Source organism: Bufo bufo, chromosome 11 (genome assembly GCF_905171765.1).
Source record: "Bufo bufo chromosome 11, aBufBuf1.1, whole genome shotgun sequence".
NCBI classification, from domain to species: Eukaryota; Metazoa; Chordata; class Amphibia; order Anura; family Bufonidae; genus Bufo; species Bufo bufo.
Window position 1 is genome coordinate 5736289 of NC_053399.1, and position 13160 is coordinate 5749448.

The following is a 13160-nucleotide window of genomic DNA, read 5'->3' on the forward strand; positions in this document are numbered from 1 at the left end:
TTGTCAGGAGAATCGTATGGGTTGTCACCTGGCTGTCTTGCGAACCTAAGGGCTCAGGCAAGCGACCTGTGTATTTCTGCGGTCCACAAAACGCTGATCTGCAAAATACGCATGGCGTCTGCGTTGCATCCCTTGACGTCAGTTGATCCGTGGTCTGGACTGGACATACGGATGCGAAAGTCACAGGGTCTGCAAATAAAACGGATGCAGCAGGGACGACGTGTGTTGTGGACCGCAAAATACATACGGCCGTGTGAATGAGCCCTAAACTGAACGTGTAAGAGCTTGACGGGAGGCGACCGACTGGGGAGGTTTTACCTACTGGTCTGACCTCGTATATTGTACAGCCGCAGCCGGCCACCTGTCACCCGTATGAGAGACCACCGGCAGGGGCCCAGAGGTCGGACCCTCACAGTCAAACATGCATGGCCTGTCCTCTGCAAACCCAGAACAACTTCTATATTCTATACTGGTTCTCCCCTCTAGTGCTTTCCGTGTCACATTCTGTTCATCAACTAGGAGGATCTGGATGAACATCGCTGTAGGTCTAAAACCTGACATTAGCATTAGAAGTTTATGTCTTTGTTCCCCGACAATAAAGACCCTTTTAGGGGATGTGGACGTCGTAAAGGCGGTGGGACCGGCCGGGACACCCCTCATCTCATCTACAGCAGATGGTCTGTAACAAACCTGTATGTGCAGCTGAAGGGTCAGCATGTAGTACTGCATCTCCCCTGTAGTGGCCGCTCTAATGGAATTACTGAGGGTTTGAGACCGACCTTCTGTAGACCCCGATATACTGCTCTGGTGATACTAGAAGGATGAGCTGCGGCCTCTTCCTCGCATGGTCTTTGTGCAGCTCAGTCCTGTTCATGTAAATGGGATTGAGCTGCAATACCAAACACAACCACTAAGGGCACTGTCACACTAGCGGTTTTCTTTTCCGGCATAGAGTTCTGTCCTAGGGGCTCAATACCGGAAAATAACTGATCAGTTTTATCCCCATACATTCTGAATGGAGAGCGATCCGTTCAGGATGCATCAGGACGTCTTCAGTTCAGTCTTTTTGCCTTTTCAGGACGGAGATAATACCGCAGCATGCTACGGTTTTATCTCCGTCCAAAGTTACGGAACACTTTCCCATTGAAATGCATTAATGCCGTATCCAGCATTGCAGTCTGCGCATGCTCAGACCGCCAAAAAATGTGAAAAAAAATGAATGCTGGATCCGTTTTTCCGGATGACACCGGAGAGACGGATCCGACCTTTCAATGCATTTGTCATACAGATCAGGATCCTGATCCGTCTGACAAATGCCATCAGTTTGCGTCCGGATTGCCGGATCCGGCAGGCAGTTCTCTGGCGACGTAACTGCCTGCCGGAATCCTCTGCCGCAAGTGTGAAATTAGCCTAAACAGGGTAGGGCGCTGTGTTCGGTGCTGGACCACCACTGGTCTGATGCTGGTGACTAGAGAAGAGTGAATCCTTTTCAAAATTCAACCCACATTTTTAAAAAAAAATCTGATTCAACTGAACCTGAATTCTGTGTAATTTGATTCGGGAGAATTAAGGCGAGACACAGAGAAGACTTATCCAGAGCACTAATCAGAGCACTTTCTGAATAAATTTGACCCGAATCAGCAGTGAATTCCTCTGAATCGGATCCAAATCAAATTGTAAGGATTTCAAAATATATGCAAATCAGCCTCTAGGAGCAACGGGGGCGTTACCATTACACCTAGAGGCTTTGCAACTGCCGCATCCTCTGCACTTCGAGAGGGACAGATGTGATGACCTTTACACTGCCTGGTCCTGTGTATAAAAGTACAGAGGGTCCTGCAGCTGCAGAGAGAGCAGAGCCTCTAGGTGTAACGGTAACGCCCCCGTTGCTCCTAGAGGCTCATTTGCATATAATAAAACATCATTTTTCTCAGTAATGCGGCCACATATGAACATGGGACCAACACAGATGTCAAGTGCACATGTAACCGGTCAGCCGGTGTCATAGGAACAAAACTGCTGACAGATGCCCTTTAAATGAGGGTTTGTGAGCTCTCGGGAATGCAGAGGGGGCTGGAGAATAAGCAGCCTTCACTGTATGTGAAAAAAGGCGAAGCCTGCAGAGGACAAAGAGTTAAAAAATAATAAAGGACCATTGGGGGAAAAAAGGTTTTAGCCCCAAATAAGTGCAATGAAATAAAACAATAATAAAGTCCCACAGGTGTGAGTGTTATGGCTGACGAGTGTATACCGCGGCTGACGTCGTCTCGCAGTATCACGTCCTGCGCATCTTATATCTCGTGTGTTCTCCGTGTACTTTCAGGAAGCACCCAGGCACAGAGCCGCAGAGAGATATGGCAGAAGCACAGAGTCTTCTTCCTGACCCCGCAGATCATGGTGAATGATCTGACCCGTGGCGCCTGTCCCGCCAGTGACGTCAAGTGCCTGGTCATCGATGAGGCGCACAAGTCCCTGGGCAATTATGCCTACTGTCAGGTAAACTCGGCAAAGCAACCTCCAAGGGGTACCACACAGTATGTACCAGTCCACCGAACCAGACACAATAAACTCATCTTTATTGCGCATTAAGGGTTAAAATTCATATATTAACCCCTTAAGGACACATGACGTACCGAGTCCTTAAGGACACATCACACATGACCGCGGTGATCAGAACCTTTAACATGCCCAAAATATAGATTTTCACCCCCCCTGCACCCCTGAGTGATTTTATGGCGGCGGGTGGTGCAGGGGGGGGTTGCGGGCGGTGCGGCAGGCGGGATCCCCCGCCCGCCTCCTCTTGAGTAATCATTGGTGGCCAGTGGTTATACCAGTGTGTCAGCACATTGCTGACACCCTGGTATAAACGGCTGACATCTGTGATGCGATGTCAGCTGTTTAACCCTTTCCATATGGAAGAGCAGAGGTTAACAGTCGGGAGCTCCCTCCCTCTCCCATCGGGGGGCTGCTGTGCCTTTGCAGCCCCCAGACAGGATGGGGTCTCAGAGGGAGGGAGCCCCCTCCTTACCCTTCCCCGTCTGCGCAGTTGTGGCCACAACTGAGCAGACGGGGAAGGTTCCCATGGCAACAGGACGCCTTCTCAGGCATCCTGCTGTCAATGGTGCTGAACAGATCTGTGCTAAAGGCATAGATCTGTTCAAAGTGTAAGTAAAATACAGTACAAAACACTATATAGTGTACTGTACTGTATTATACAGACATCAGACCCACTGGATCTTCAAGAACCAAGTGGGTCTGGGTCAAATTATTTTTTTTTTAAAGTGAAAAAAGTAAAGTTAAAAAAAAAACACTTATCACTGAATAAAAAAAAATACACTACACATATTAGGTATCGCCGCGTCCGTAACGACCTGATCTATAAAACGGTCATGTTACTTTCCCCGCACGGTGAACGCCATAAAAATCAAAAAATAAAAACTATGAGAAAATTGAAATTTTGCCCACCTTACTTCCCAAAAAAGGTGGTAAAAGTGATCAAAAAAGTCGCATGTACGCCAAAATAGTACCAATCAAACCGTCATCTCATCCCGCAAAAATCATACCCTACCCAAGATAATCGCCCAAAAACTGAAAAAACTATGGCTCTTAGACTATGGAGACACTAAAACATTGTATAAAACTTACATAAATAAAAAAATTGTATACATATTAGGTATCGCCGTGTCCGTGACAACCTGCTCTATAAAATTACCACATGATCTAACCTGTCAGATGAATGTTGTAAATAACAAAAAAAAAAAACTGAGCAAAAAAAGCTATTTCTTGTTACCTTGCCGCACAAAAAGTGTAATATAGAGCAACCAAAAATCATATGTACCCTAAACTAGTACCAACAAAACCTCCACCCTATCCCGTAGTTTCTAAAATGGGGTCACTTTTATGGAGTTTCTACTCTAGGGATGCATCAGGGGGGCTTCAAATGGGACATGGTGTCAAAAAACCAGTCCAGCAAAATCGGCATTCCTTTCCTTCTGCGCCCTGCCGTGTGCCCGTACAGCGGTTTACGACCACATATGGGGTGTTTTTGCAAACTACCGAATCGGGGCAATAAATATAGCATTTTGTTTGGCTGTTAACCCTTGCTTTGTTACTGGAAAAAATGGATTAAAATGGAAAATTTGCCCAAAAATCTAAATTCTGAAATTTTATCACCATTTGCCATTAACTTGTGGAACACCTACAACGTTTGTAAAATCTGTTTTGAATACCTTGAGGGGTGTAGTTTCTAGAATGGGGTCATTTTTGGGTGGTTTCTATTATGTGAACTTCACAAAGTGACTTCAGACCTGAACTGGTCCATAAAAAGTGGGATTTGGAAAATTTCAGAAAAATTTCAAAATTTGCTTCTAAGCTATGTAACATCCCCAGAAAATAAAATGTCATTCCCAAAATGATACAAACATGAAGTAGACATATGGGGAATGTAAAGTCATCACAATTTTTGGGGGTATTACTATGTATTACAGAAGTAGAGAAACTGAAACTTTGAAATTTGCTAATTTTTCCAAATTTTTTCGTAAATTTGGTATTTTTTTTATGTAAAAAAATTTACTTTTTTGACCCAATTTTACCAGTGTGATGAAGTACAATATGTGACGAAAAAACAATCTCAGAACGGCCGGGATAAGTCAGTGTTTTAAAGTTATCACCACTTAAAGTGACACTGGTCAAATTTGCAAAAAATGGCCTGGTCCTTAAGGTGAAATAAGGCTGTGTCCCTAAGGGGTTAAATAACAGACGTGACGACCTCTGGTGAGGTGCAGGGGGATAATGGCGCATCCAGTACATGTAAGAGGCTATGGACCCCTAATGATAAACCTGTAAAGAACGGAAGATATACAGACCGGTGAAGAGAGAGCACAGCACCCCGATACATGACGGAAGATATACAGACCGGTGAAGAGGGGGCACAGCACCCCGATACATGATGGAAGATATACAGACCGGTGAAGAGAGAGCACAGCACCCCGATACATGACGGAAGATATACAGACCGGTGAAGAGAGAGCACAGCACCCCGATACAGAACGGAAGATATACAGACCGGTGAAGAGGGAGCACAGCACCCCGATACATGACGGAAGATATACAGACCGGTGAAGAGAGAGTACAGCACCCCGATACATGACAGAAGATATACAGACCGGTGAAGAGAGGGCACAGCACCCCGATACATGACGGAAGATATACAGACCGGTGAAGAGAGAGCACAGCACCCCGATACATGACGGAAGATATACAGACCGGTGAAGAGGGAGCACAGCACCCCGATACATGACAGAAGATATACAGACCGGTGAAGAGAGAGCACAGCACCCCGATACATGACGGAAGATATACAGACCGGTGAAGAGAGAGCACAGCACCCCGATACAGAACAGAAGATATACAGACCGGTGAAGAGAGAGCACAGCACCCCGATACAGAACAGAAGATATACAGACCGGTGAAGAGAGAGCACAGCACCCCGATACAGAACAGAAGATATACAGACCGGTGAAGAGGGGGCACAGCACCCCGATACAGAACAGAAGATATACAGACCGGTGAAGAGGGGGCACAGCACCCCGATACATGACGGAAGATATACAGACCGGTGAAGAGGGGGCACAGCACCCCGATACATGACGGAAGATATACAGACCGGTGAAGAGAGGGCACAGCACCCCGATACATGACGGAAGATATTCAGACCGGTGAAGAGAGAGCACAGCACCCCGATACATGACGGAAGATATACAGACCGGTGAAGAGAGAGCACAGCACCCCGATACATGACGGAAGATATACAGACCGGTGAAGAGGGGGCACAGCACCCCGATACATGACGGAAGATATACAGACCGGTGAAGAGAGAGCACAGCACCCCGATACAGAACAGAAGATATACAGACCGGTGAAGAGGCGGCACAGCACCCCGATACATGACAGAAGATATACAGACCGGTGAAGAGGGGGCACAGCACCCCGATACATGACGGAAGATATACAGACCGGTGAAGAGGCGGCACAGCACCCCGATACATGACGGAAGATATACAGACCGGTGAAGAGAGAGCACAGCACCCCGATACATGACAGAAGATATACAGACCGGTGAAGAGAGAGCACAGCACCCCGATACATGATGGAAGATATACAGACCGGTGAAGAGAGAGCACAGCACCCCGATACATGATGGAAGATATACAGACCGGTGAAGAGAGAGCACAGCACCCCGATACAGAACAGAAGATATACAGACCGGTGAAGAGAGAGCACAGCACCCCGATACATGACAGAAGATATACAGACCGGTGAAGAGAGAGCACAGCACCCCGATACAGAACAGAAGATATACAGACCGGTGAAGAGAGAGCACAGCACCCCGATACAGAACAGAAGATATACAGACCGGTGAAGAGGGGGCACAGCACCCCGATACATGACAGAAGATATACAGACCGGTGATGAGCGGCACCCACCGTGTGTCTCTAGGGGAATCCTCGAGGTTCATGCTCTTTTTCGCTTTTTACATGTATTGAACGTTCTCTTGTGTGACTGTCATTTATCCTACTGTTCTGCCGCCAACATCTGAGGTCGTCACATTGGCTCATTATTTTATATATAATTTTTAACCCTTAATGTGACAAAGATGAATTTATTGTATATGGTTTGGTGGAGTGTCTGCGTTTTGATTGGTGCTGTCAGGTAAGGGAGACTGTGAGCACTCCCTTACATTTGACAGCACCCCCAATGCATCGCTTGCTCCAGGGATGTAACTAGACAGTGCGGGCCCCGGAGGCATCAGACACCAACCCCAAATACAGTAGAACTCCTCATGTAAAGGAGATGTCTCAGATCTCTGTTTTCATGTTTGAATCAACAGGACACTGTTATAATGATTATAAAAAAAATTGCACTTACCTCCCAACTTACCTGACATTGCAGGAACGGAGGGAGTTCAGGACGCGGTAATTATATAGTTTTTTATTTAATTTAATTTTTTTATTATTGAACAAAAGTATTTTCCTTTGAAACCCTAAATTGCTTCAGACCCCTGATGAATGTTTTATCTTCTTTACCAGGTCGTACGAGAGCTCAGCAATTACACCGCACAGTTTCGGATCTTGGCTCTGAGCGCTACCCCTGGCAGTGATACCAAGGTGAGAAGATCTGCGTTGCACAGGCCGCACATGGGTCTGTGTGCCGCTCCCCCGACTGCCCTATTACACATACACTGGAGCTAAGCCCCATATCCCTATAAATCCTCTCCTCCTGGATGCAGAGGTCTGGCGGGCCCGCGGGTTCATAAGGTGGCCACATGCAGGGGTCCCTGACAGTCACTGGGGGTCAGCAGCTCTTCATTGTATGGACCCTGCATACAGCCCCCTAGAACATTAGCAGTGGGCCGTACCTCTGCACCTCTATCATATATGAGTAGTCTTGTAATCTGGAATCCGTATGGCAACTGCTCAGTCCTGTTTCTGTCCCTTTAGTCTGTGCAGCAAGTCGTGTCAAACCTGCTGATTAGCCGGATAGAGCTGCGGTCGGAGGATTCCCCGGACATCCAGCCATATTCCCATGAAAGGCAGCTTGAGAAGTTTGTGGTGCCTCTGGGAGATGAACTGGAGGCCGTGCAGAAGTCCTACATACAGGTGAGCCCCCCATATAAGTCCTGCCTACAGGGGAGCGCCCCTCCCGTATAAAGTCCTGCCTTCAGGGGAGCGCCCCTCCCGTATAAAGTCCTGCCTGCAGGGGAGCGCCCCTCCTGTACAAAGTCCTGCCTACAGGGTAGCGCCCCTCCTGTACAAAGTCCTGCCTGCAGGGGAGCGCCCCTCCTGTACAAAGTCCTGCCTACAGGGGAGCGCCCCTCCTGTATAAAGTCCTGCCTACAGGGGAGCGCCCCTCCTGTACAAAGTCCTGCCTACAGAGGAGCGCCCCTCCTGTACAAAGTCCTGCCTACAGGGTAGCGCCCCTCCTGTACAAAGTCCTGCCTGCAGGGGAGCGCCCCTCCTGTACAAAGTCCTGCCTACAGGGGAGCGCCCCTCCTGTACAAAGTCCTGCCTACAGGGTAGCGCCCCTCCTGTACAAAGTCCTGCCTACAGGGGAGCGCCCCTCCCGTATAAGGTCCTGCCTACAGGGGAGCGCCCCTCCTGTATAAGTCCTGCCTACAGGGGAGCGCCCCTCCTGTATAAGTCCTGCCTACAGGGGAGCGCCCCTCCCGTATAAAGTCCTGCCTGCAGGGGAGCGCCCCTCCCGTATAAAGTCCTGCCTGCAGGGGAGCGCCCCTCCTGTACAAAGTCCTGCCTGCAGGGGAGCGCCCCTCCTGTATAAGGTCCTGTCTACAGGGGAGCGCCCCTCCTGTATAAGTCCTGCCTACAGAGGAGCGCCCCTCCTGTACAAAGTCCTGCCTACAGGGGAGCGCCCCTCCTGTACAAAGTCCTGCCTACAGGGGAGCGCCCCTCCTGTATAAGTCCTGCCTACAGGGGAGCGCCCCTCCTGTATAAGTCCTGCCTACAGGGGAGCGCCCCTCCTGTATAAAGTCCTGCCTACAGGGGAGCGCCCCTCCTGTATAAGTCCTGCCTACAGGGGAGCGCCCCTCCTGTATAAAGTCCTGCCTGCAGGGGAGCGCCCCTCCTGTACAAAGTCCTGCCTACAGGGTAGCGCCCCTCCTGTACAAAGTCCTGCCTGCAGGGGAGCGCCCCTCCTGTATAAGTCCTGCCTACAGGGGAGCGCCCCTCCTGTATAAAGTCCTGCCTACAGGGGAGCGCCCCTCCTGTACAAAGTCCTGCCTACAGGGTAGCGCCCCTCCTGTACAAAGTCCTGCCTACAGGGGAGCGCCCCTCCCGTATAAGGTCCTGCCTACAGGGGAGCGCCCCTCCTGTATAAGTCCTGCCTACAGGGGAGCGCCCCTCCTGTATAAGTCCTGCCTACAGGGGAGCGCCCCTCCCGTATAAAGTCCTGCCTGCAGGGGAGCGCCCCTCCCGTATAAAGTCCTGCCTGCAGGGGAGCGCCCCTCCTGTACAAAGTCCTGCCTACAGGGGAGCGCCCCTCCTGTATAAGGTCCTGTCTACAGGGGAGCGCCCCTCCTGTATAAGTCCTGCCTACAGAGGAGTGCCCCTCCTGTACAAAGTCCTGCCTACAGGGGAGCGCCCCTCCTGTATAAGTCCTGCCTACAGGGGAGCGCCCCTCCTGTATAAGTCCTGCCTACAGGGGAGCGCCCCTCCTGTATAAGTCCTGCCTACAGGGGAGCGCCCCTCCCGTATAAGGTCCTGCCTACAGGGGAGCGCCCCTCCCGTATAAAGTCCTGCCTGCAGGGGAGCGCCCCTCCTGTATAAAGTCCTGCCTGCAGGGGAGCGCCCCTCCTGTACAAAGTCCTGCCTACAGGGTAGCGCCCCTCCTGTACAAAGTCCTGCCTGCAGGGGAGCGCCCCTCCTGTACAAAGTCCTGCCTACAGGGTAGCGCCCCTCCTGTACAAAGTCCTGCCTACAGGGTAGCGCCCCTCCTGTACAAAGTCCTGCCTACAGGGGAGCGCCCCTCCTGTATAAAGTCCTGCCTACAGGGGAGCGCCCCTCCTGTATATGTACTGCCTACAGAGGAGCGCCCCTCCTGTATAAAGTCCTGCCTACAGGGGAGCGCCCCTCCTGTATAAAGTCCTGCCTACAGGGGAGCGCCCCTCCTGTATAAAGTCCTGCCTACAGGGGAGCGCCCCTCCCGTATAAAGTCCTGCCTACAGGGGAGCGCCCCTCCGGTATAAAGTCCTGCCTACAGGGGAGCGCCCCTCCTGTATAAAGTCCTGCCTACAGGGGAGCGCCCCTCCTGTATAAAGTCCTGCCTACAGGGGAGCGCCCCTCCCGTATAAAGTCCTGCCTACAGGGGAGCGCCCCTCCTGTATAAAGTCCTGCCTGCAGGGGAGCGCCCCTCCCGTATAAAGTCCTGCCTACAGGGGAGCGCCCCTCCCGTATAAGGTCCTGCCTACAGGGGAGCGCCCCTCCCGTATAAGGTCCTGCCTACAGGGGAGCGCCCCTCCCGTATAAGGTCCTGCCTACAGGGGAGCGCCCCTCCCGTATAAGGTCCTGCCTACAGGGGAGCGCCCCTCCCGTATAAAGTCCTGCCTACAGGGGAGCGCCCCTCCTGTATAAAGTCCTGCCTACAGGGGAGCGCCCCTCCTGTATAAAGTCCTGCCTACAGGGGAGCGCCCCTCCTGTATAAGGTCCTGCCTACAGGAGAGCGCCCCTCCTGTATAAAGTCCTGCCTACAGGGGAGCGCCCCTCCTGTATAAAGTCCTGCCTACAGGGGAGCGCCCCTCCTGTATAAGTCCTGCCTACAGGGGAGCGCCCCTCCTGTATAAGTCCTGCCTACAGGGGAGCGCCCCTCCCGTATAAGGTCCTGCCTACAGGGGAGCGCCCCTCCTGTATAAGTCCTGCCTACAGGGGAGCTCCGGCTCTTGTTCATTGAGTAATATGGTATGGATTGGTCCTTGGTCGGCTCTGGGTAAACACTGCACCTTTTTCTACCGCTGCTGTGCAATATGGTTTTAGTACAGAAGACCCCCCACACCCAAAATTAACTCTGAATTCACTAATAAGTGATTCCACTGCAGTATCAGACCCCTTTGTTCTGCAGGTTGGTGGTCCCGGGGGTCGGACATACATCAGTCATACAGTGACGGGCTATGCAGATTCTCAGGTCTAGTCATGGTTCTTGCTCTTCCACGGACAGACCACTAGGGGTCAGCAGGCGTCTGTGAATTATCTCACTGTGTTTCATTCTCAGATGTCTTCATAGGTTTGTCAGCAGCATTACCAATATGGCCGCCCCATGATTCACTCGGCTTTTCTAGATCCCTGGATGGCAGAGATTGCATAACTGCAGATATGCTGTACTGAGATCTAGAAAAGCAGTGGCATGGAGAAAGATGAAGACCCCTCCTCATCACCATGAGCCGGTCTGTGAAGGCTTCCTTCCCTGGGATCAGTGGGGCTGATGGGGAGCGTCTCCAGTGCCTCCATATCAGGAGTGTAAATGGCGCCTGGTAGACAGAGAGTGGAATTCCCTGCAGATCTGCTGCAAAATCGATGACAAGTCTGCAAGGAACGGATTCGTTGCCGATTTTGCAGAAATCCTGCTGTCTGGCCAGGGCTCAATGCATGTGACCCTCTTTTTTTTTGTAATATGTTTGGGTATAAGGGCACCCTTATGCAGTAAATTATGGAGTTGCCTTTTATCATGTGCATACATTAGAAAGTTGCTCCGATCACGTGCACACAATAGGGAGTTGCACCGATCACGTGCACACGTTAGGCTACTTTTACACTTGCGGCAGGTCAGATCCGACAGGCTGTTCACCCTGTCGGATCCGTGCCGCCGAACCGCCGCTCCATCCCCATTGACTTAAATGGGGACGGGGCGGAGCTCCGGCGCAGCACGGCAGTGCACGGCGAAAGGCCGCCGGACTAAAAGTCCTGCAAGTCCGTCTTTTTAGTCCGGCGGCCTCTCACCGCGAACTGCCGTACTGCATCGGAGCTCCGCCCCGTCCCTATTATAGTCAATAAGGATGGAGCGGCGGCACGGCGAAATAGCGGAAGGACGAATCCGACAGGGTGAACAGCCTGTCGGATCCGTCCTGCCGCAAGTGTGAAAGTACCCTTAGAAAGTTGCTCCTATCACGTGCACACGTTAGGGAGTTGCACCGATCCTGTGCACACGTTAGGGAGCTGATTCAATCCCGTGCACACGTTAGGGAGTTGCACCGATCCTGTGCACACGATAGAGAGTTGCACCGATCCTGTGCACACGTTAGGGAGTTGATTCAATCCCGTGCACACATTGGGGAGTTTCTCCGATCCCGTGCACACGTTGGGGAGTTTCTCCGATCCCGTGCACACGTTGGGGAGTTGCAGTGTATGGAGTTGCCTTTTATCATGTGCATACATTAGAAAGTTGCTCCGATCACGTGCACACAATAGGGAGTTGCACCGATCCTGTGCACACGTTAGGCTACTTTTACACTTGCGGCAGGACAGATCCGACAGGCTGTTCACCCTGTCGGATCCGTGCCGCCGAACCGCCGCTCCATCCCCATTGACTTAAATGGGGACGGGGGCGGAGCTCCGGCGCAGCACGGCAGTGCACGGCGAAAGGCTGCCAGACTAAAAGTCCTGCATGTCCGACTTTTTAGTCCGGCGGCCTCTCACCGCGAACTGCCGTACTGCGCCAGAACTCCGCCCCGTCCCCATTATAGTCAATGGGGATGGAGCGGCGGCACTGCGAAATAGCGGATGGACGGATCCGACAGGGTGAACAGCCTGTCGGATCCGTCCTGCCGCTAGTGTGAAAGTAGTAAAGTACCCTTAGAAAGTTGCTCCTATCACGTGCACACGTTAGGGAGTTGCACCGATCCTGTGCACACAATAGGGAGTTTCTCCGATCCCGTGCACACGTTGGGGAGTTGCAGTGTATGCAGGCTCCTCGTATCGGGGCAGTTACATGGCTGCAGGTGCTGCCTCACGTAGCGGCCGTGCTGAGTTTATGGTTCGCTGAATGACGTTAATTGCAGAGTTAGGCCTCATGCACACGACCGTTGTGTGCACCCGTGGCCGTTGTGCCGTTTTCCGTTTTTTTTCGCGGACCCATTGACTTTCAATGGGTCCGTGGAAAAATCGGAAAATGCACCGTTTTGCAGCCGCATCCGTGATCCGTGTTTCCTGGCCGTGAAAAAAATACCTGTCCTATTTTTTTCACGGCCAACGGTTCACGGACCCATTCAAGTCAATGTGTCCGTGAAAGAACACGGATGCACACAAGATTGGCATCCGTGTCCGTGATCCGTGGCCGTAGGTTAGTTTTTATACAGACGGATCCGAAGATCCGTCTGCATAAAAGCTTTTTCAAAGCTGAGTTTTCACTTCGTGAAAACTCAGAACCGACAGTATATTCTAACACAGAGGCGTTCCCATGGTGATGGGGACGCTTCTAGTTAGAATACACTACAAACTGTGTACAAGACTGCCCCCTGCTGCCTGGCAGCACCCGATCTCTTACAGGGGGCCGTGATCAGCACAATTAACCCCTTCAGGTGCGGCACCTGAGGGGTTAATTGTGCTGATCACGGCCCCCTGTAAGAGATCAGGGCTGCCAGGCAGCAGGGGGCAGAC

General features: G+C 51.5%; 1 protein-coding gene across 3 annotated transcripts in view; it reads left to right on the forward strand.

Moving 5' to 3' along the window:
• The window catches only part of FANCM (FA complementation group M), a 98386-nt gene that overhangs the window by 921 nt on the left and 84305 nt on the right, over nt 1-13160 (forward strand). For all 3 annotated transcript variants that reach the window (XM_040411360.1, XM_040411359.1, XM_040411361.1), the window contains exons 2-4: nt 2324-2496; nt 7089-7166; nt 7500-7658. In XM_040411360.1, the coding sequence (XP_040267294.1) occupies nt 2324-2496; nt 7089-7166; nt 7500-7658 (410 nt within the window). The remainder of the gene's footprint in view (nt 1-2323; nt 2497-7088; nt 7167-7499; nt 7659-13160) is intronic.